The sequence below is a fragment of the Hippocampus bargibanti genome, linkage group LG05 (genome assembly GCF_051943395.1).
Source record: "Hippocampus bargibanti isolate YZ-2025 linkage group LG05, ASM5194339v1, whole genome shotgun sequence".
NCBI classification, from domain to species: domain Eukaryota; kingdom Metazoa; phylum Chordata; class Actinopteri; order Syngnathiformes; family Syngnathidae; genus Hippocampus; species Hippocampus bargibanti.
In genome coordinates, this window is record NC_142738.1 from 931,121 (window position 1) to 955,375 (window position 24,255).

General features: G+C 42.2%; 1 protein-coding gene across 1 annotated transcript; it reads right to left on the reverse strand.

The window, feature by feature from the left end:
* Window positions 1-477: 477 nt before the first annotated feature.
* On the reverse strand, window positions 478-23,769 carry ptpn9a (protein tyrosine phosphatase non-receptor type 9a). The gene is made up of 13 exons (XM_088996684.1): window positions 23,385-23,769; window positions 13,741-13,884; window positions 12,816-12,905; window positions 10,236-10,360; window positions 9,436-9,541; window positions 9,239-9,346; window positions 8,159-8,475; window positions 7,216-7,303; window positions 7,076-7,145; window positions 5,300-5,378; window positions 4,527-4,677; window positions 4,243-4,450; window positions 478-3,599 (listed from the first exon to the last, which is right to left on the reverse strand). Exons 1-13 carry the CDS (start codon window positions 23,415-23,417, stop codon window positions 3,409-3,411), a joined length of 1,710 nt encoding a protein of 569 aa, XP_088852810.1. The 5' UTR covers window positions 23,418-23,769; the 3' UTR covers window positions 478-3,408.
* Window positions 23,770-24,255: the final 486 nt, after the last annotated feature.

Genomic DNA, 24,255 nt, shown 5'->3' on the forward strand with positions numbered 1-24,255 from the left:
AGTGAATAATAATAATAATACATTTCATTTCTAAGCGCCTTTCAAAACTCTCAAGGTCACTTTACAGTCACAGGATCAGATAGCCAACAGCTCGGCAGCTAACAGCCAGCCAGACAGCTAATAGCTAGCCAGCTACAAACAAAACATAATATAAATAATAATAATAATAATAATAATAATAATAATAATAAATTGCATTCATAAGCGCCTTTCAAAACATTCTCTGACACTTTACAGTCATAATTAAAACAGCGAGAGTGTTCTTTAAAGCAAAATAATACATTTCCAGGAACTAAATCTGAATTTTGAAAGAGTCTTAATTTAAAAAAAATGAAGAAAAAGGAACAACTCAACAAAAAAGTCATACTTTTGTGAGGAAAATATTTCAGGTTGAATTTATGAGAATAACATTTAATATTAAGGCAAAACCTTATGAAATGGAACTTGCAGTCCTTAAAGAAGGATACAAACAAAATACACTGACATAATTTGTATTTATTACAGTATAGCTTGATTCAATATTCACAAGAATACGGTACAGTCATTGGTTATAACTAAACAAATATAAAATTAATGTTGATAACTGTATATTTCCCATATGAAAACAGCTGTTGAATACCATAGAAAAATAAAAATAGGCCACATTTCGGCTTTCAAAGTAGGAAAAAAAACTAAGATGTAGGACAAAGGTCGACGTAAAAATTGCATCACTACAAGTAAATTCAATATGAATTCTGTAGTTAACATAAAAAATAAAATAAAACATAAACCCAAAAAAAATCTTGACCGACGACGACACGGTTGCATGACTCACACACAGTAATACACAATACTCTGATATGATACATACTTATATGCTTTCAAACAATTTGGCTAGATGAAAGCGTACACTTTACAACCACATCCTGGAACTTAAAGGACAACCGACACCATTTTCTGTTTCCTAACTGACATCAGAAAAACATTTTAAAATAGCCAAAACACGCAGGCTGATATTTTTAGTCAAATGTCAAAAACACCAATAAAAAATGACTTCAAGTGTCCCAAAACTGCCCAAAAATGAGCTTGGAACTGGCGAGATTCAGAAAGTCCTGCCCCCTTGTTCGTGACGTCACGCCAAGATACTCCTTCACAAACTGCCTTGCTCCAGAATCAAAACAATGGCTTCAGATTCGGAAAAAGATGTTGTCTTGTTACTCATTCAGTTATGAATATGATTCAAATAGTTCTGAAGAGGAAAGCATAAATGTTTGCAATCGATTCAAGAAGTTCTTCCGGGTCATTTTGAGGCATCAGGACTGATGTGTAGCGTCCCCACAAATGCGGAAGATGCCACCCAAGCTCCGTTGGAAATGGGCTGATTTGTCTGCTCGGAATTTCTGCCAGTGCATGAATAAGATTCAAATACAGGTAACATCCGACTTACGAGTTCCGTTCCGACCAAACGGTCGTAAGTCGAAATGGTCGTAAGTCGAAATCCATTCCAAATGTTGAATAGAGACGTGGAGGCTAAATGACTCGCAAACTCCCCCTCTTAAAATGTTAAAAAATAGGGTCTGTAGGTCGTGGTCGTAAGTATGGGTGGTCGTAAGTCGAGCTGGTCGTAAGTCGGACGTTACCTGTAGTTCTGAAGAGGAAAGCATAAATGTTTGCAATCGATTTAAGAAGTCCTTCCGTATCAATTCAAGCCATCTGGACTCCAATGTAGCGCCCCAGAAAATGCACAAGAACGCGCACAAGCGCCGTTGAAAATGGGCTGATTTGTCCGCTGGGAATTTGTGTAAATTCACACCTTCTTTATGCGTGTTACCGCAATTGGCTTTATGTAGTTTTCCTTCTAATTTTGCCATCAACACGGTGTTTTCAGATGAAAAAAAGTACCCAAAATGCATTGTGTGTCGCTTTCTCGGTCAGGGGCGTTCCTTCAGTGACGTCACGTCAGGAATCGTCACCAACTCGAAAACAAGACTTCCTGAATATTCAGTGCGAGTCTTAAAACGCAAAATATAGCTATATAACTTGTCCGGAGGTGTCGGTTGTCCTTCAAAGGCAACACACATACACACACAAACACCACTTGGGGATTTATGGCAGGCACATGTACGCGTTCAGGAGACCCTCAAGGTCAATAAATGGTTCATATTTATATTATCTCTACATACATCACTGCTGACATTTCAAAGTATATTAGGGCTCTTGGTGAAAAGTGCTAAGACGTGGTGTGCGTGAGACACACAATTAGGGGCGACACTTGAAGTTGCAGAAACGTTATTATTAGAAAAGACCCCGCAAAAATAAAATAAAATAAAAATAAAAACAAAAAACCTGGTGGTGACGTTTCCTCTGAGGAAAATTGTGCATCTAGTTAAGGGATATTTTAGCCTCCATGGGAAGAAAAAAAAAGCCGAATTAGGTATTTTTTAAAGCCTATTTACAGCTTCATATACAGTCAAATTTGGGTTTACCACCATAATCCGTTCCAGAAACATGTTCGAAAACAGATTTGGTTGAAAAACTAAACATTTCTCATTGTAATCAATGTCCAGCGAATAGATATCTATTAGCCAGCGAACAGATAGCTATTAGCCAGCGAATAGATAGCTATTAGCTAGCGAATAGATAGCAATCAGCTAGTGAATAGATAGCTATTAGTACTTGAGACGTGAAACAAAATGGCAGACCAAACAATGAACACGTGTAAACAAAACATCACCAAAATAATATAATAATAATTATTATAATAATACATTTCATTTTTAAGCGCCTTTCAAAATTCTCAAGGTTACTTTACAGTCACAGGATAAGTTTTTCTGTGGGTGAGCAGTGGCAGCCACACGCGCCAGCGTTCACTCAACCCGGAAGTAACTCAAATAGATAGAAAGCTATCTATTAGCTAGCTAGCTAATAGATAGCCAACAGATACCTAGCTAGATAGCCAGTCAGTTAGATAGTGAATAGATAGCTAGCTCGATAGGAAATAGCTAGCAGATAGCGAATAGATAGCAAATAGCTAGCAAATAATAATAATAATAATAATAATAATAATCCATTTCACTTCTAGGCGCCTTTCAAAACTCTCAAGGTCACTTTACAGTCACAGGAAAAGGTTTTCTGTGGGTGAGCAGCGGCAGCCACACGCGGCAGCGTTCACTCAACCCGGAAGTAACTCAAATAGATACAAAGCTAGCTAGCTAGCTAATAGATAGCCAACAGATACCTAGCTAGATAGCCAATCAGTTAGATAGTGAATAGATAGCTAGCTAGATAGCAAATAGCTAGGCAGATAGCTAATAGATAGCAAATAGCTAGCAAATAATAATAATAAAAAAAGTGAGTCTTGGTGGTCCCAACAGCAGAATTTTGTGAGCGAGTGTATTTTGTGAAAAACGGAATAAAGCGGGACGGAGCTCACTGATTGGCCGGGAGCAGGCCTTGCCTTTGTGCGTGTTCCAAAATGGCGTTGTAGCAAAAGTAGTACTGGTCCGGAGTTTGGATACTGAAGGCCCTTTGCGTTCTCATGCGACGCACCGTCTGGCACACGTTCAGCGAGCCCACGTCTTGGAGTTGCGACAGGCAGATGTCCAGAGCACAGAAGGTACCTGGAAAAAAAAATGAATAATAATAATAATAATTTGTAATCATTTACTGTATGGTGAGTCTTGTTATGCAACCGCGAAAGCTTGACCGCGCCCGAGCCACAAATGGGAAATTAACTAATTAATTGTGTCTGAAAATGGAGAATAATAATAATACATTACATTTATAAGTGCCTTTCAAAACTCAAGGTCACTTTACAGTCACAGGATAAGTTCTTCTGCGGGTGAGCAGCGGCAGCCACACGCACCAGCTTTCACTCAACCAGGAATAATTCAAATAGATTTGAAAGCTAGCTAGCTAGCTAATATATATACAGCTATTACAAGTCAAATAGGTAGAATGCCAGCTAGTTAGCTAATATATATACAGCTATTACAAGTCAAATAGGTAGAATGCTAGCTAGCTAGCTAATATATATACAGCTAATACATTTGGATTTTAACCACATTACGTATGACCTATGGTAGCCTAGGAATTTGTCTGATAGCTTACTAGCTAGCCTGCTCATTAAAATTGGCTAGTTAGCCAAATAATAATATTCACTCAACCCGGAATAGCTCAATTAGAAAGTTAGCTAGCTACTAGCTAGCTAGCCAGATAGCTAATGAACCAGCTAGATAGCTAGCAAGAAATGTACGTGAGTACCTGTCCTCCCGATCCCGGCGCTACAGTGAACCACCACGGGGGGTCCTTGCGGGTTTCCCGTCCACTGAGATCCCAAAGCTTTGATCATATTGCCGTGTTCTCGCTTCACGGCCGTCAGGAAGTCGATGAGGGTCACCGCCGACGTTGGGACGCCGTAGTCGGGCCAGCTGAGGTACTGGAAATGACTCACTTGTCTCTGTTGGCACGTCTGTTTTTGGATGGAGGGGATATTTTAGCGCCATGTTGGATGTGGCGACTCAAAGGCGCGCGGCAGGTGGACTTGCCTCGGTGTCGTGCAGTTCCAGGGTGGTTTGGTTGTAGTGGGTGTGGTGGTCCACCCTTTGATTCACCACTGCTAAGTGTCCGTAAACCTCCTGTCCACCTTCGTCCGGAGGCCAGTACTGTCCACACTTCCTTCGACTGCCTTCCTCTGTCCTGAAACAGAGAGAAAAAAACATGACATTTTATTTCCCCGAAATCTAAAAAACGCCATCGGTGAGAAGGCTTTCTTCAGCAGTCATCTTTACTTCTTTGAAGGTGTCGGACGTTTCGCTTCTTTTCTAAGAGGCTTCGTCAGCGAACTAAAAGGATGAAAATAGCTTCAGAAAACAGCAAAAGCCTTCACTAAATCGCCATGGTGGGGTGAGGTTCAATTTGGATCGTTCGTACAACCGACTAGGCAACATAGGCTTAGTTATGCTGATGAGGTAATACCAGAGCAAATGGGGCAAGCAGGCCAGTCGCAGACCCCATACTCAGCCAGGACAATAGAAGTCATCAGTGTAGCCTCAGGAAATAGTCCTCTGCTCCCTCCAACCTGAGAGCAGGGACCTATCATAGCAGAGGGCTGGCACCGCTACCTCTGGATAGTTGGGATATAAATATATATAGGGCCAAAACTACCAGCAAATTTTAGTTCGCTGACGAAGCCTCTTGGATAAGAAGCGAAACGTCCGACACCTTCAAAGAAGTCCAGATGACGGCTGAAGAAACCTTCTCATCGATGGACCACTCCTGTCCGACTGAGAGCTTACACAGACGTTTTTAGACCATTTACCTGGTTGTCATGACGATGACAAGCACATTTTGTTCCCAAACCATTCGCCAAAAGTCACCGTAGGTCTTTTCCAGTGGACCTGAGTGTGACACAAGCAATTTTTAGTGGAACTGCCAAACGTTGAGTCTTGCAAATTGGCGTCCCGCACGGGTCGATTCTTGATACACATGCATTTTCAAAAAAAAGGGAATATTTGAATATAAGTAGATCTATTTTTTTTAGATATTTGAATTGAATATTGAACGGCAGTTAGGGCTCTTGCAGTTACACAATAATAATAATAATAATAATAATAATAATAATAATAATAATAATACCTTTATTAGTCTCGCAGTGGACGCAGCAAAGTTATGAAAGAAATAATAATAATAATAATAATAATAATACATAGCTAACGAACCAGCTAGATAGTTAATAGATAGCTAGCTCGATAGCTAACGAGCCAGATAGATAGCTAATAGATAGCAAATAAAGTGCTAGCCAGGTAGTGTCGTTTGTACACCACAATAACAGTCATTATTCTTGAATGTAAATTTAAAAACTAGTTATTCATTAATTTGTTGTAATAATATAATAATAATAATAATAATAATAATAATAATAATAATAATAATAACAATCATCATCATACATTTCATTTCCAAGCGCCTTTCAAAACTCTCAAGGTCACTTCACAGTCACAGGATAATTTATTTTTCTGTGGGTGAGCAGCGGCAGCCACACGCGCCAGCGTTCATTCAACCAGGTAACTCAAATAGATAGAAAGCTAGCTAGCTAATAGATAGCCAATAGATAGCTAATAGATAGACAGCTAGCTAGGTAGCCAGCGTTCACTCAACCCGGAAGTAACCCAAATAGATAGAAAGCTAGCTAGCTAATAGATAGCAAATAGATAGCTAATAGATAGACAGATAGGTAGCCATATAACTAATACATAGTCAGCTGGATGGGAGTGAATGAGTTAATGAGTCGCTTTAAAAGTGACTTAAAAAGTCGGCTAAAAAGTGGCTTAAAAAGTCGCTTAAAAGTCTCTTAAAAAGTCGCCGGTTATAAAGTCGCAAAAAGTCGCATATAAAGTCTCTTAAAACGTCGCCCAAAATCGTCCAAGTCACTTTAAAAGTCACTTGAAAAGTCGCTCGTAGAGTCGCTCTCAAAAGTCGCTTAAAAAGTCGGCTAAAAAACTCGTTTTAAAAGTCGCTTACAAAAAGTCGCTTATAAAGTCGCATATAAGGTCACCCAAAAAACACCAAAAAGTCATTTTAAAAGTCGCTTGTAAAGTCGCTTAAAAAGTCGCCTAAAAAGTCGCTTAAAAAGTGGCTTAAAAAGCCGCTTACGAAGTCGCCAAAAAGTCATTTTAAAAGTCGCTTGTAAAGTCGCATAAAAAGTCGCCCAAAAAGTCGCCCAAAAAGTAGGCCAAACGTCGGCCAAACGTCGCCCAAAACGTCGCCCAAAACGTCGCCCAAAAAAGTCGCCCAAAAAGTCGCCCAAACGTCGGCCTAACGTCGCCCAAAACGTCGCCCAAAAACGTCGCCCAAAACGTTGCTGAAAATTCCGCCCCAAAACGTCGCCCAAGTCGCTTGAAAAGTCGCTTGAAAAGTCGCTTGAAAAGTCGCTTATAAAGTCGCTAAAGTCGCTTAAAAAGTAGCCAAAAAAGATGCCCAAAACTTCGCCAAAAATGTCACTCAAAAGTCACTTGAAAAGTTGCTTGAAAAGTCGCTTGAAAAGTCGCTTGAAAAGTTGCTTAAAAAGTGAAAATGTATTTTAGCGCCGCCCTACCTTGAGTGCCGATATATGCGTTCTTCTGTTTGTAGCCATCCATGAAACTGGCGTTAATGTAGTCGGACCTCTGTTGGGACACGTTTGTCATTTTAGGCATTTGGATGACGGTGTCACGCTGACGTCGAGCGATTCCAAACCTCGTTCCTTCTGGGCTTCAGGTAGACTCGCGTTTGGTCAAGACACAGAACGTCTCCATATCGGTTCCTCTCCAGATTGTAGACTGCTCTGTTTAGTGCAAAAAATAAATACACATCATCATGGATCTCAATAATAATAATAATAATAATAATAATACATTTCATTTTGAAGCGCCTTTCAAAACTCTCAAGGTCACTTTACAGTCACAGGTTAAGTTTTCCTTTGTGGGTGAGCAGTGGCAGGCACACGCGCCAGCGTTCACTTAACCCGGAAGTAACTCAAATAGACAGAAAGCTAGCTATTTAGCTAATTGATAGCCAGCTAGCCAGCCAGATAGCTAATAGCTAAAAATAGCTAGCTAGATAGCTAATAGCCAATAGCTATTATATAGCCAATAGATAGCCATCTAGATAGCTAATAGACAACTAATCGATGTAACTCAAATAAACAGAAAGCTAGCTATTTAGCTAACAGATAGCCAGCCAGATAGCTAATAGCTAAAAGATAGCTAATAGATGGCCATCTAGCTAGCTAGATAGCTAATAGATAGCCAGCCAGCCAGATAGCCAGCTAGACAGACAATAGATAGCTAGCTAGGCAGCTTGATAGCTATTTATTTTTGTCATGTCCTAAAGGTAATGTCAGCTAACATTACGGACGCTTGGGGGTCTTCTCAGGCAGGATGTAAAATGCGTATGTAAAATAATGTTATCATCACATCAATAAAAATACTTTTGAGAATGTATTTATGATTATGTTAAGCGCTTTGTTACAGCTTCAGCTATATAAATCCATATGTATTGTGTTAGCGCAATGCTAACAAAGCAGATTGTAGGTTCACAAATGGCATAGCAGAATTTGAGTGAAAATGACAAAAACCCTGGCACTGGATCGGACACATTATTGCACATCGTCTGGCAGTGAATGAGTTATTGCGCTCACTGTGCACAGTGGAAAGTTCCTGGCGGGGGTTCTCTCCGAAGCTCCTCGTACTCCAGGTGGATGCCAGAGCGTTGAAGCCTGCCCAGGTGCGCCAGCAGCTCTTGCGGACGCATGGACTCGGCTCCCGGGATGTGAATGGAAGAGTCCTCCAGGGGGATGCCCACCAGCTCGTCCACGGGGTCCACGCGGCCGTTCTGGCCCGCCAGAAGCTGCTGGTTCCAGCTGAAGGCGTCCAAGGGAAGCGAGCCGCCCAGGTGTTGGGGAAGGCAGTCCCTGGGGAGGTGCTGCCGCAGCTCGGCCATCTTCACCATCTGGACCTGGAGGTACGTTTGGAAACAGTGACGCTTGCGTTGACTTATGGGGGGGTGGGGGGCTCCAAGAGTCGCTCCAAAACGTCGTCCAAAAGGTCGCCCAAAAGGTTACGCAAAAAGTCGCCCAAAACATCACATAAAGAGTCGCTCAAGTCACTTAAAAAGTCGCTTAAAACGGTGCTTAAAAAGTCGCTTGTAGAGTCGCTCCAAAAGTCGCTCCAAAAGGTCGCTCAAAAAGTTGCTCAAAAAGTCCCCCAAAACGTAAAAGTCACTTGAAAAGTCGCTGAGAAAGTCGCCCCCCCCAAAAAAAATTGCTGAAAACGTCGCCCAAAACGTCACCAAAAAAGTCGCCCAAAACGTAAGCCCCATACGTTGCCCAAAGAGTTGCTCAAGTCGCTGAAAAAGTTGCTTCAAAAGTCGCTCCAAAAGTCGCTTGTAGAGTCGCTTGAAAAGTTGCTTAAAAAGTTGCTTAAAAGTCGCTTTAAAAGTTGCTCGAAAAGTCGCTCATAAAGTCGCTCATAAAGTCACTTATGAATTCGCATATAAAGTCGCATAAAAGTTGCTTGAAAATTCGCTTGAAAAGTCACTTCAGAAGTCGGTTAAAAAGTCGCTTAAAAGTCAGCTAAAAAGTGGCTTTAAAAGTCACTTGAAAAGTCGCTTGTAAAGTGGCTTGTAAAGTCGCTTAAAAAGTGGCTTAAAAAGTCGGCTAAAAAGTGGCTTAAAAAGTGTCTGAATGACTGGCAAAATGAGTTTTCCCCTGTTGCCTTACCCGCTCCCGAAGTTTCTCCTTGAGCAAACTGAGCAGGTTGTAGGGCACCCGAAACCACACGGGGGCCTCGACAATCAACACCTTCTTCAGCCTGGCGGGGAACGCACCCTAATATTGGAAAAATACAAGAAAAATTACAGAGCGTTTGGATACTCGGACCCGAAATGCTCGGCCCGATAATGTTGAAAAAAGTCAACCTTGAGTAAGTTGAGAATCTTCTTGCTCAAGTCCAGCTCAAAGTTTGTGTAATTGGAACCGGCCATGTCGTATATGAACACCAAACCGTTTCTCTGGGTCTCAAAGCTGTTGGCGACAAACACGTACGATGACGAAGGCACCAAACAAAATGGGATCTTTTTTTGCAGTAACAAGATACATCTATTTAGCTAGCTCTCTAGCTAGCTCTCTGTCGGTCTAGCTAGTTAGCTCTCTGTCTGTCTACCTAGCTCTCTAGCTAGCTAGCTAGCATATCTGTCTGTCTAGCTAGCAAGCTCTCTGTCTGTCTAGCTAGCTCTCTATCTAGCTAGCTCTTGCCCTGTCTAGCTAGCTTTCTGTCTGTCTAGCTAGCAAGCTCTCTGTCTGTCGAGCTAGCGAGCTCTCTGTCTGTCTAGCTATCTAGCTAGCTCTCTGTCTAGCTAGCTCTCTACCTAGCTAGCTCCCTACCTATCTATCTCGCTCTCTCTGTCTAGCTAGGTAGCTCTCCATCTGTCTAGCAAGCTAGCTAGCTCTCTGTCTGTCTAGCTATCTAGCTCTCTGTCTAGCTAGCTAGCTCTCTACCTAGCTAGCTCTCTCTATCTACTGCTTGGCTTAAAAAAAGAGCCTTTATTGATCCAGTTGTAAAAAAACATCTTGTAGCAATGACAATCTATTGTATGTATGTTTCTGTGTGTGCGCATTTGTATTAGCAATCGTTTTGTGTAGCGTGTTTATTTATGTCTGTATTTATTCTAGCTAAAAAAAAATGTTTTCCATGTCAGAAGAGGAAATGTGGTCTCACCTCTCCACGGCGCGATCCAGGAGGTAGAAGAGTGCCTGCAGAACCACGTGGTTGCCCGTCTTGTTTGGGTGATGAAGTTTGGCAGTGTACAAGGCGATGGAAGCTCCCGACGGATCCCGTACGCTCTGAAAAACCAAGCGCCCCCCCCCCAAAAAAAAAAAAAAAAAAAATTAATACAATCATCACAATTTCACGTTATTGAGACTCCATTGCAAAAATAGGTTCCGTTTCCTTGTCGTCATGAATGAGCCATTATTTCTTCTTAAAGGGCCGGTGACCCCGGCGTGAAACATTTTTCTGAAAAGTCATTTCACAAGATTTGGCAACTTTTCAAGACTTCTTTGAAGACTCTTCCTCCTACGATTTGAAAAGAAGTTATTGTTTTGTTGGAAGAAAGTATCATGGCGTCAACGTTCTAATTTATGAAGAATGTCCATCTGAAAGTGTACAATGGCTCCTTCCTGGTCTTTTTACATTATGTTGCTCACTTGAGCTATCGAGCTGGCGATATAGCTGGCTACCTAGCTAGCTAGCTATTAGTTATCTATTTAACTAACTAGCTGGCTATCTGGCTAGCTATCTAACTAGATATCTCTTAGCTAGCTATCTAGCTAGCTATCTATTAGGTGGCTATCTGGCTAGCTATCTACCTAGCTATCTGGCTAGCTATCTACCTAGCTATCTATTAGGTAGCTATCTGGCTAGCTATCTATTAGCTAGCTATATGGCTAGCTGTCTATTATCTGGATGTCTAGCTAACTAGATAGCTAGCTATTAGCTAGCTATCTGGCTAGCTGTCTATTAGCTGGCTTTCTAGCTAGCTATCTGTCTAGCTAGCTATTAACTGGCTATTAGCTAGCCAGCTTTCCATCTATTTGAGTTAATCCGGATTGAGTGAACGCTGGCGCGTGTGGCTGCCGCTGGTCAGCCACAGGAAAAAAACTGAACCTGTGACCGTAAAGTGACCTTGAGAGTTTTTTAAAGGCGCTTAGAAATGAAATGTATTATTATTATTATTATTATTTTGCTAATACAGCATTATAGGAATTGGCCACCAGAGGGCACTCGTATTTACCCACTGGATTATTTTTTTGGGGGGGGGGGGCTGGAATCAGCGGCAGGAGGAGCAACTCAGCATTCGGTAAATGACGTTGTGGAGAAAGACGATTTTACTAACATTTACGTCGATCAGCCGCGTCAGCAGAGGGAAATGGGAGCCCCCCCCCCTTTTTTTTTACAAGGGGAGGGCGTTTGTATTTCAAAAAGGCTGACTTTATCCTTATGTAGCATCTTTAAGTTCACTTGGAAACTTGAGAACATGCTTAACAAACATCAAAAGTCATATCTCCGCAAATAGCGCACAGAAGAAGAAGATAAATAATTTAAACCATAATAAGACATAAAGGACAACCGACACCTCCGGACAAGTTGCGTGCATAATTTATATTTCAATAGAAGTGATGTCACGTAGGGAACGCCTGTGACCGAGAAAGTGACACACAATGCATTGTGGGTACTTTTTTTCGTCTGAAAACACCGTGTTGATGGTGAAATTAGAAGGAAAACGACATCAATAACGCACTGGTGAATCGTAGTGTGTGGCAGCCAATTGCGGTAACACGCATAGAGAAGGTGTAAGTTGAAACTAATTCCCAGCAGACAAATCAGCCCACTTCCAACGGAGCTTGGGCGCCATCTTGTGCATTTTATGGGCGCTACATTGGAGTCCAGATGGCTCCAATTGATACGGAAGGACTTCTTGAATCGATGGCACACATGTATGCTTTCCTCTTCAGAACTACAGGTAACATCTGACTTATGACCAGCTCGACTTACGACCAACCATACTTATGACCACGACCTCCAGATCCTATGTTTTAACATTTTAAGAGGGGGAGTTTGCGAGTCATTTAGCCTCCAAGTCTCTATTCAACATTTTGAAGGGATTTCGACTTACAACCATTTCGACTTACGACCATTTGCTCGGAACGGAACTCGGTCATAAGTCAGATGTTACCTGTATTTGAATCATATTCATAACTGGATGAGTAACAAGAAAGCATCTTCTCCCAATCGGAACTCTCTGAAGCCATTGTTTTGATTCTGGAGCAAGGCAGTTTGTGAAGGAGTATCCTGGCGTGACATCATGAACAAGGGGGCGGGATAGATTTGTGTCACATCTTGGGAATATTGAACAGTCAAAGCAGGGTTTTCGACCATAATAATAATAATAATAATAATAATAATAATAATAATAATAATAATAATAATAATAATAATCTTCTGTTTCTTTTGCCTTTTCCCTTGACGGTGTCGCCACAGCGAATCAGTGTCCTCCATCTTCAGAGGTTTGATTTGCATGTTTGTTTTGGCCAAGCTTTTACGTCGGATGCCCTTCCTGACACAACCCTCTGTATTTATCCTCAAACAGATAGAAAGCTAGCTCGCTAGCTAGTAGATAGCTAATCGCTCGATAGATTGATAGATAGCCAGCGAGATAGCAAATAGAGAGCTAGCATGACGGATTTTGTATAACTGATCAAAGTCAACAACGAGTGAACAATAAGCACACGAATTTACCAGCACTGTGAACTTTCCGCTGAGCAGCTCGGACCGCAGAGGTTCTTCCTGAGGCTGAAGTCTGACGATTCCTGCTTTGAGACGTGTTTCCTGGAGAGAGAGAGAGAGAGAGAGAGAGAGAGAGAGAGAGAGAGAGAGAGAGAGAGAGAGAGAGAGAGAGAGAGAGAGAGAGAGAGAGAGAGAGAGAGAGAGAGAGAGAGAGAGAGAGAGAGAGAGAGAGAGAGCAAATGGTAGAGTGTGAGCGAGAGAGCAAGCAAGAGAGAGGTAGGGAGGGAGAGAGAGTGAGCAAGAGAGTTAGGGAGAGAGAAAGAGAGAGAGAGAGAGAGAGAGAGAGAGAGAGAGAGAGAGAGAGAGAGAGAGAAGAGAGAGAGAGAGAGAGAATGAGAGAGAGAGAGAGAGAGAGAGAGAGAGAACAAGAGAGAGAGATAGAGAGAGAGAGAGAGAGAGAGAGAGAGAGAGAGAGAGAGAGAGAGAGAGAGAGAGACAGCAAGTGGTAGAGAGAGTGTGAGCGAGAGAGCAAGCAAGAGAAAGGTAGGGAGAGAGAGAGAGAGAGAGAGAGAAAGAGCGAGCAAGAGAGTTAGGGAGAGAGAGAGAGAGAGAGAGAGAGAGAGAGAGAGAGAGAGAGACAGAGAGACAGAGAGAAAGAACGAGCAAGAGAGAGAGAGAGAGAGAGAGAGAGAGAGAGAGAGAGAGAGAGAGAGAGAGAGAGAGAGAGAGAGAGACAGAGAGAAAGAGCGAGCAAGAGAGTTAGGGAGAGAGAGAGAGAGAGAGAGAGAGAGAGTTAGAGAGAGAGAGAGAGAGAGCAGAGAGAGAGAGAGCGAGCGAGCGAGCGAGCGAGAGCAATCCAGGCAATGTGAGCAAGGTCAAGTCCACGCCAAGCCCCTCCCCTCTCTCGGCTGTGTCACGTGGCTCCACGCGGACTCACCCTGTAACTGTGGAAGAGCTGGATGGCTCGAAGCACGTCAAACTTGCGCGCCATCAGGAACTTGACGGCCAGTTCCCTGGACAGCGGCGACACCCCATGCTGATTGGTCCACTTGGTGATTTCCTCCAGGAACTGCCTGATGGCCTGAAACACACACCACAAAAAATACATCATCATCATCATAATACATTTCATTTATAAGCACCTTTCAAAACTCTCAAGGTCACTTTACAGGATAAATGTTTCCGTGGGTGAGCAGCGGCAGCCACAAGCGCCAGCGTTCACTCAATCCGGAAGTAACTCAAATAGATACAAAGCTAGCTAGCTAATAGAGAGCTAGCCAGCGAGCTAGACCGCTGATACATAAGATAGATAGCCAGCTAACTAGAATGCTAATAGCTAGCTATTAGACTCATTCCCTGCCGGACGATGTGCAAAAATTGGTCCACTACCAGTGCCAGGGTTTTTGTCATTTTCACTCAAAAGACCCACAGAATACAGGTAACATCCAAGTTACAACCGGCGCGAGTTACGACCACCCATACTTAGGACCACGACCGCTAGACCCTTTTAAAACATTTTTTAATTCTACGCCTGGCACCGCAACGCGCAAGCAGCCGGCAACGCGTATTCCAATTTTGGCCAGCCAGCATGTCACACACTCGCACAGCAATATACAGCGTGACTACATTCAATACAGTAGTTATACAGTGCATATACCGTCTCAGCAACATCTCTGTGTAGGGCTGGCTTTCTATCTATTTAGCTATCTATTAGCTAAATAGCTATCTGGGTGGCTGGCTATCTGTTGGCTATCTACTGGCTGGTTAGCTAGCTTACTTCCGGGTTGAGTGAACGCTGGCGCGTGTGGCTGCTGCTGCTCAAATAAATAAATACATTTGCCAAAAAAAAAAGCAAAAAAAAAATTGAATCCAAATGAAAATTAATAAATAAATACATAAATTTACAAAAAAAAAAAATAATAATAAAAGTTAATAATAATACAGATAACAATGAATAAATAAATACATCATTAAATACAATTCCAAACATAAAAATAATGGTCACAAACAATGCAATACATATTGATTTACAGCTTCAGCTGTTGTTAAAGCGCTAACATGGCCAAAAGGCATTTACTGCCCCCTTGTGGAAGAAAAAAAAACATTGCCAGAGGTCTGACCAGCGCTTTATCGGCACCCAACCATGAAAAAAAAAATTCAGGAATGGCGCTCCATGTCATTCTTTTCAATTCCCGAATAAATGCCGGAATGGCAGTGAATGAGTTACAAACCAGTAAGGGGGCCCAGTGGATCCAGTGGATTAGTGGGGCGACGTCACAAAGGGGTTCGATTCCAGCTCTGCCCTCCATGTATATTACACATAGAAATATTTGGATTTTTCTTTCACAAACCAACATTCCAAAATAGCCCAAAGTGTTCCAACGCATCGGCGTTTGCGAGAATTTGACGCAGAAGAATTTGACCTATTGTTTCATTTCACCCCCCCCCATCGCCCCCCCCTTTGGTCTTCCTCCTCAGACACCAAAGTTCACCGCCTCGGCTTATAAATGAGCTTCCGCCAGCTGTGTCAGGAGATGTTAATGAGCTCCTTGTGGAGTCTGGCAGCAACCACAGCAATCCCCCAAAAAGGGGGGGAGGGGCTATAGATGGTTTACAAGTACAGTGATACCTCGCTTTACGAACCCCTTGGCTTACAAACTTTTCGGTTTACGAATGTTACATTTATGACAATTTTACCTTGGCATACGAACTATTTTTCCTAACAAAGAAATGGCAGCAGACTTTTTTTGTCCTCTATTCCCCGCCCCCAGTCTTCAGTTAAAGCCACGTGATTGGTCAAGAACGCAGCAGTGAGCGGAGGGGGGGGGGGGGGGGGGGGGGGGGTTTTGGTTAAACATTAAAGAGACAGGCAGACGACAGAGAGAGAGTGACAAAATGTTTAGAAAACAGTGACATTTGGACTCGTTTCAACTTTATTGATAGTTCAAAGGCAGAGTGTAGACTGCAAGGTTAAAATATCCCATCAATCAGGCTCCACAAATAACCCGCACAAGCCATCCGTCCACTTGATGCAAAAAGCTATCAACCCAGCTAAACAGACCACAATTGATGAGGAACTAGATAAAAGTATGGCGGAGAAAGCACCTACAAGGGATCATTCCTTAAGATGGTGAAAGAAGAAGGCGACGTTCCTCATCAAGTGTTTCATGCTGATGAAAGCGGCCACTCCATTCCATCAAGCCATCAACAACCACCACAAAGGTCAATAAAACAACTTTATTATACAGTACAGTTTATTTCTTTCATTACAATACCATAGCACATTTATTATACATAAAATAAGGTATATTTTGTGTAGTTTTAAGGCTTAGAAAATTACAACGTAGAAAATTACGTTTTATGGGGACCTGGGAACGGATTATTCTCATTTGAATGGTTTCCTATGGGAAATAAATTTTTGGGTTACACACTTTTCACCTTACACATTCTGTCTGGGAACCAATTACATTCGTAAGCCAAGGTATCACTGTATTTTGTTTTTCTACTTCTTTCATGTTCCTTTTGTAACTTTGCGGCAAGACGAATAAAGGTAAATCCAATCCAATCACTAGCTGTTAGCATGCTAACACCACAAAAGAAAGGAGATTTAGATGTCATCCCAGTACCCACCCCCCAGCCCCTTGACCCCCACTTAACCCCACCCCCTTGCCCCTCATACTTCATTTGACCCCTATCCGTGATATAATAATAATAATAATAATACATTTCTAAGCGCCTTTCAAAACTCTCAAGGTCACTTTACAGTCACAGGATGAATTTGTCTGTGGGTGAGCAGCGGCAGCCACACGCGCCAGCGTTCACTCAACCCGGAAGTAACTCAAATAGATAGAAAGCTAGCTAGCCAATAAATAGCTAAAAGATAGCTACCTAGATAGCCAGCAAGCTAGATAGCTAATAGATAGCAAATAGATATCTAGCTAGGTAGCTAGCTAGCAATGGACGTCAAAAAGTTTACTGAAATCTCTATGACTGATTTTTTTAGTGTTTCGCTGTGTGGTTCGTTTATTTTTCTATTTTATTTTTTTTTAGGTGGGGGGGCGGATTTAGCCGCACCTAATGGAGTGTCCGGCGGATCCAAATGTCAGGTGCACCGGTGCGTCGTGGGGGCGCATCCTAAGGCCTGAGAACAGAGCGGCAGCTTGATGTCTCTTCGGAAGAAGGGAGTGGAGGGGGGGGGGGGTGTAGATACAGCGGCATCCTGTCTTCAGGCTTCGCCGCCCCTCACTGAGCGATTTGTACTCCACAAGAGAATCCCATAAGTGGACTTCCTGTCCACCCCCTCCCTCAACCCCCGCCCCCGATTGACTGCACGCTTGCGGGTTCCCGCCTGACCAGAAAAAGCAGAAGGCGGTGTTACACCCCCCCCCCCCCCCCAACTCGGTTAAAGCCCCACGTTGGTCAAAATCCGTGGTAGAAGACACACACACACACACACATTCCTGTTTCAACAGTTTTGTGAGGTCCGGATAACTCCAGATTAGGAGTGAGAACTTGCTAATACGTTTAGAGACGAACTAGTGTTACATTTGAACACTAAATGTTACCCTATGTCCCACTTCTTTAAAAACAAATGAATAAAAAGTGGACTTGAAACTGAACTAACAGCAGGAGTGAGGTTTCTGAATGGCTACATTCAAAGTCCTCACCCCTGTGGTGAATTTGGTTAAAATATCATTTTACTTTGTGTGTTATGAACTTTTTCCTCTCATTAAACACGCGCACACACACACACACACACACACACACACACACACACACACACACACACACACACACACACACAGTGAGTAAAAAGTGTGTATCCAAGTGAAATGAAAAAATACACACCAAAAAAATCAGTTTGGGTGAATTTGTGAGGACCTCTCCGAAACTTTAACAGATGCATATATAGACCCCCCCCCCCCCCAGAAGCCCATAGAATGAAACACTTGTGAGGACCGACCAAAAAGTCCTCACTTGCAATGAAAAACTTGTGAGGACCGGCCAAAAGGTCCTCACTTGTAATGAAAAAGTTGTGAGGACCAAAAAACAAAAAGGCAAATCCAATCCAATCCAATCCAAAAACTTGTGAGGACCGGCAAATAGGTCCTCACTTGTAATGAAAAAGTTGTGAGGACCAGCCGAAAGGTCCTCACTTGTCAAAAATGTCATCACTAGGGTATGGTATACAATGTTAGTGGTCCTCACTAGACTAGCATTTGTAATTCGTTATTTACATTATTTTTGGTAGTAAGTTAATTTAAGCAACAACAACAACAAAGATAAACTGAGGAGCCATTTGGGAGCCAAAAGAGCCAGATCTTTTTATCGAGCCAAGCCAAAAGAGCCGTAAATTCCCATCACTACTAGCAGCACTAGCAGGGTGGCTTATTGGTTTCCTTGAGGATGCATAAATGTTTACCTGACGGCAGCAGATGTTTCCCCTCAACGTTCCGCCGTTTCGGGCGATCGAGGTTTGGCGTCGTGGGCGACTTTGCGCGTTTTGTCCAAACGATAACATAATAATATTATTATTAATAATAATAATAATAATAATAACGGCAGCCACACGCTCACTCCACCAGTAAGTAACTCAAATAGATAGAAAGCTAGCTTGCTAATAGCTAGTTAATAGATAGCTAGCCGGATAGCTAGCCATATATTTAGCTAATAGCTAGCTAGCTTGATAAATAGCCAATAGATGGCTAGCTAGATAACCAGGTAGTTAGTTAGATAGCTAATTGACAGCAAATAGATAGCTAGACAGCCAGCCATGTAGATAGCTAATAGATAGCTAGCTTAATAGATAACAATAATAATAATAACCATAAATTTCATTTCCAAGCGCCCCTCAAAAGTCTCAAGGCCGCCCCAAAGCCACAGGTCAAGTTCCTGCGTCCAGCGTCTATGCCCCAAAGAAAACAACAACAACAATAAACAAAATGGTGGACGACGAATGCAAGAAAATATGAATTGTGAAAATATTTATTGACTCAAGTCCCTCATTGCGGCGAGCGTGTTGAAGACGCGTACCGCCGCGTAGCAGACTTCAAACTTTTGCTTCTCATTTGCCCCCCCTCCTCCCCGAATTGCCCACCCCTGCCTCGGCATGTCCATTTGAGTAACGACGTCTGCTTTGTCGAGCGCCGCAACTTCCTCCGTCTCATCTTCGCAGACTCCAACGCGTGTCGAACGTGAGTAATGACGTCTGATCTCGTTTGAGTGCCGCAACTTCCCCCTTGGTGCATTCAAAGCACGTCGGGGTCACCCTCCCCCTCTCCCCCCACACCGTGCTCGACACAAAAAAATAAATATGGCCAGCTTTTGCAACCTTGGCTGTTCTCGTCGCCAATGTCTCCCTCTTCAACGCAAAAAGAAACGACGAGGACGGGAGCGGATGACAGGATGTCTTACGTGACTCTATATAGTCGAGTTAGAAAAGAAAGGAGTCACCCAGGGCTCTTATTCGGAGCCATTTGAGTTTTGGTCCTTTTCACTCAAATCGCAGGACCCACAGAAAATGTACTTTTAGATGCATAGAACCTCAGACCCAAAAGAAAGATTCAAAAGAAGTTAACAAAATTGATGACGCTACAAAAAAAAAAAAAGCAAAAAATCTAAAACTAAATGTAGCTAGCAAGCTAGCTTTCTATCTATTTATTTTTTATTTCTATCTATTTCTATATATTTGAGTTATTTCCGTGTTGAGTGATTATTAGTTCACTCTTAGCTAGCCAGCTAGCTTTCTAGCTATTTGTAGCTATTTATACCGCTGGTGCACGTGGCTGCCGCTGCTCACCCACAGAAAAACTGATCCTGTGACCTTAAAGTGTACTTGAGAGTTTTGAAAGGCGCTTACAAATTAATGTATTATTATTATTATTATTAAAAGCATGATGGAAAGAAGAATTCACGTGGCTTGGAGCAGACGACGCAACGCAAACATTGCATTGTGGGACATGACGAAGAGTGTATGGACAAACGACAACTGGAGCAAAACCGTCAGCAAGGGATATTTACCAGAAATTAAGCAAGGGAGCATTTGTGGTAGGTACATCCTGAATTTAAAAAAAAAAGGACACCCGACGTCTCCGGACAAGTTGTGTCCATAATTTGTAAAATGGCTTCAAATGACTTCTACTGAGCGTATTTGACAAAGATTTCACCACATATTAAAGCTATATTTTACGTTTCAAGACTCGCGCTGAATATTCCGGAAATCTTGTTTTTGAGTTGGTGACGAGTTCTGACGTCACGTCACTGAAGGAACGCCCCTGACCGAAAAAAGGACACATTGTAACAGTCCTTCCATCACGTCAATGCATTTTGCTGTACTTTGCTTGGTTTGAAAACTTGGTGTAGCACCAAAAAGAGGCAGAAGAGGGCGACCAAGCTCCATGTAAGGAATTAATCGGCCTGTGGAAACGGGCTCATTAATTCCTTACACGGAGCTTTGTCGCCATTTTCTGCCTCTTTTTGGGTGATCCATTTCCCCCCAATGTTGCCTCAAAATGGCACGGAATAAATTCTTTCATCGATTGCAAACATGTATGCTTTCCTCTTCACAACTATTTGAATCATATTCATAACTGGATGTGTAACAAGAAAGCATATTCTCCGAATCTGAAGCCTTTGTTTTGATTCTCCATCAAGGCAGGACGCCTTGGCGTTACACCACGAAGAAGGGGGCGGGACCTTCTGAAACTGGCCACTTCTGGTTTCAAATTGAAGTACTTTTTAGACATTTTTATTGGTGATTTGCATTTGACTAAAAATATCATACTGCGTGTTTTGGGTATTTTAGATGCTATCAAACGTTTTTCTGATGTCAGTGAGGAAACAAAAAAGTGATGTCGGTTGTCCTTTAATACTTTGCAACAATGTTTTTTTTTTTGCGATTAGTCGTCTTATTGTGTTTCAATGGGGCAGGCAACTTTATGGCCGGGGTAGGCAACTTTTCAGAGTTGTCTGCCATGGTGTCCGCAAACTTTCAGACACTGCTAATTAATCAATTAATTGAAAAAAAAAACACTCAACATGGGAAGGTCGCCACGGTCCCAAACACACTTTTATGAACACGCACTACGGGAAAAAAAAAGGATTTGAATCAAACATCGGCTGAGAACTGGCTTCCATTTGGGACCACGTTGAGGTCGATATCCGAAAACAGGAACTGGATAACAACACTCGAGGCGCTCCACTTTGGCTGCTTCCTGGGAGCACAAACGACGACGCGCACTTTAAAAATACGCATTAGCACATGACAGACGCGCACGTGCACTCGGAAACTAACCCCGCCCCCTCAAACGGAGTCTCGAGGATGCTTTTAACAGCTGCCCAAACCAACTTCCACGATCTGTGTGTGTGTGTGTGTGTGTGTGTGTGTAGCATAGTAAAAAAAAGGCCAAGCTCACACAGGAAATGGAGTAGCCAGATTAGACTTTCTCTCTACTGACTTGAACGATGAGGCGAACATCGAAGAAAAAAAAACATGCGAATGATAACCGAAAGCACGTGGCCGCCGGGTAAGCGGACCAGGCTAAATTCTGGAACGCTACGGCGACACAGTACAGTGCCCATCCAAAAAAAAAAAAGAAAAATGGCGGAAAATTTTGAAAGTTAGCTAGCTATCCATCTATCTATATGCTATCGAGCTGGCTACCGAGCTGGATATGTATTAGGTATATATCTAGCTAGCTGTCCAGCTAGCTATTTAAAAAAAACGTGCTAATGCTAACCGAGAGCATGTGGCCACGGGTGACCGTGCCAGGCTAAACCCTGGAACGCTACGGCGACACAATACAGTGTTTTCCCCCCAAAAAAGAAAATGGCGTAATACTGTGAAGTTAACTACCGAGCTATCTATCTATTTAATATCTATTTGCTATCTATTTGATATCTTTTTGATATCTATTTGCTATCGAGCTGCATATCTATTAGCTATATAGCTAGCTAGCTATTACCTATCTATTGGCTAGCTTTCTATCTAGCGACACAGTACAGTGTCCCCCCCCCCCAAAAAAAAGAAAGATGGCGGCATACTGTGAAGTTAGCTACCTAGTTATCTATCTATTTGCTATCAAGCTGGATATCTATTAGCTATATAGCTAGCTACTTGAATAGCTAGCTATTACCTATATATTGGCTAGCTTTCTATCTAGCGAAACAGTACAGTGTTTCCCCCCCAAAAAAAGAAAGAGGGCGGCATACTGTGAAGTTAGCTATCTATCTATCTATCTATCTATCTATCTATCTATCTATCTATCTATCTATCTATCTATCTATCTATCTATCTATCTATCTATCTATCTGCTATCTAACTGGCTATCTGGGTATCAAGCTGGATATATATTAGGTATATAGCTTGCTAGCTATCTAGCTAGCTATTACGTATCTATTGGCTAGCTTTCTGTCTATTTGAGTTACTTCCAGGTCGAGTGAACGCTGACGCCTGTGGCTGCCCCTGCTCACTCACAGAAAAACTTATCCTGTGACTGGAAAGTGGTATTATTATTATTATTATTAAGTGCCAATGAGATATTGAAGCTTCATTTGAAGACATGTTTGTTTTGAAACAGCGAAGTATGACATCCATTCGGTAGTTGGAAGCCGTTCCAGCTGACTTTTCTTATCTATTAGCTAGCTAGCTAGCTTTCTATGTATTTGAGTTACTTCCGGGTTGGGTGAACGCTGGCGCATGTGGCTCCCGCTTCTCACCCACAGAAAATCTTGTGACTGTAAAGTGACCTCGAGAGTTTTGAAAGGCGCTTATAAATGAAATGTATTATTATTAATTATTATTATTATTATTATTATTATTATTATTATTATTATTATTATTATACATAATCGTCCTTCGCTGTAAACGTGAGTCGTGCTCTATTGCTATCAGACGACCAATCGTTGAGAGTTTTGAAAGGCGCTTAGAAATGAAATGTATTATTATTATATTGTTATAAACCATTATTCAAAATGGATGCACGGATTTTTAATATCGGTCTTATGACATAATTGGCAATGCAATAAAATATTTTTTATGCTAGTAAAAACAAAACTCGTGCAGTTCACTGAACGCGATGCAATAATGATGCGTTTAAAGACCACACCAAAAGACGGGGGAAATAAAAACAGATGTCTTTTTAAAAAAGGGCGATATTTCTCATAAAATGCGCATGTTTTCCACAGCTGCTGTGCCCTTCACCCACTCGAGACGTGGGGGGGGGGGGGGGGGCTTTGGGTGCCAATTTCACGTCCGTGGAGAAATAAGGAGGGGTTGTAAGCTCCGCACAAGCGACCCCAACAGACTGGAACTATCGGTGATGCAATAATGCGCCACAAATCGATAACAGCAGTTCCGCTCTGCTTTCGGGCAACATTTCAAATCCGCATTCGAGCAAATGACACGTTCTAAATTGCCTAAAATTGATATTAATATCGGTTTGATGACATCATTGGCAATGCAATAACATGTTTTTAATGGTGGTAAAAACAAAACTCGTGCAGGTCACTGAACGCGATGAAATAATGATGCGTTTAAAGACCACACCAAAAAGGAAAGGGTGCCAAGGAAAAATGGCCTACCTGTTCTTCTTCGGCCGACAAAGTAGCTGCCATGGTACCGATTCGGTCACCGCCGCACAGGAGGAGGAGGAAGAAGAAGAAGAAGAAGCAGGATTCTGGAGGGGGTCGCTGACTGTTCGATCCTGCTTGGCGTTTTCGTTCAGTCTAATTAACTCGAATGTTCCATAAAAATAGCTAAAAAAACGAGACGGCCAACCGGTTCTTGTTTTCGCACGTAAAATAAGGGCCCGCGTATGGAGGTTCGGCCGCTTTCGGAACCGTCCCCTCCGTCAAGCCCAGCCCAGCCTTAGCCTAGCATTAGCCTCGCCTAGCCGTGCGGATCGCTGTCGACTTCTTGCGGCCATGAAGAATTTTTGTTTTGCCGGAGAGCATTGAACGTCTCCTTTATGCAGCCTCGAGATGAGGCGAGCCAGTCAAGTCGCTTCCTGATCTCGACACTGCATCCTGGTGGTTAGTAATGGAATTACAACAACCGCCGCGTCACATGCATTCATTCCCTAATTACGGCAGGCAAAACTAACTAAACAAACTATGTATGTGTAAAATTATTATTATTATTATTATCATAAAAAAACAAACGCATTGAGTATGAAAATATCGCAACATGCACTTGTATAAATTACAACTGTCGTGAGCGAAACTAGCTGTATTTATAAGAATAACAACAAATTATTATTTCAAATACAATCTATTAGCTAGCTATGCTAGCTATGTAGCTGGCTATTTCTCAGCTATATGGCTATCTAGCTACTTAGCTAACTGTCTAGCTGGCTATCTATTTGCTATCTTTTGACTATTTGTTTCTCTATTTATTAGCTATATGACTATCTAGCTAGTTAGCTAACTGTTTAGCTGGCTAAGCTATTTAAAT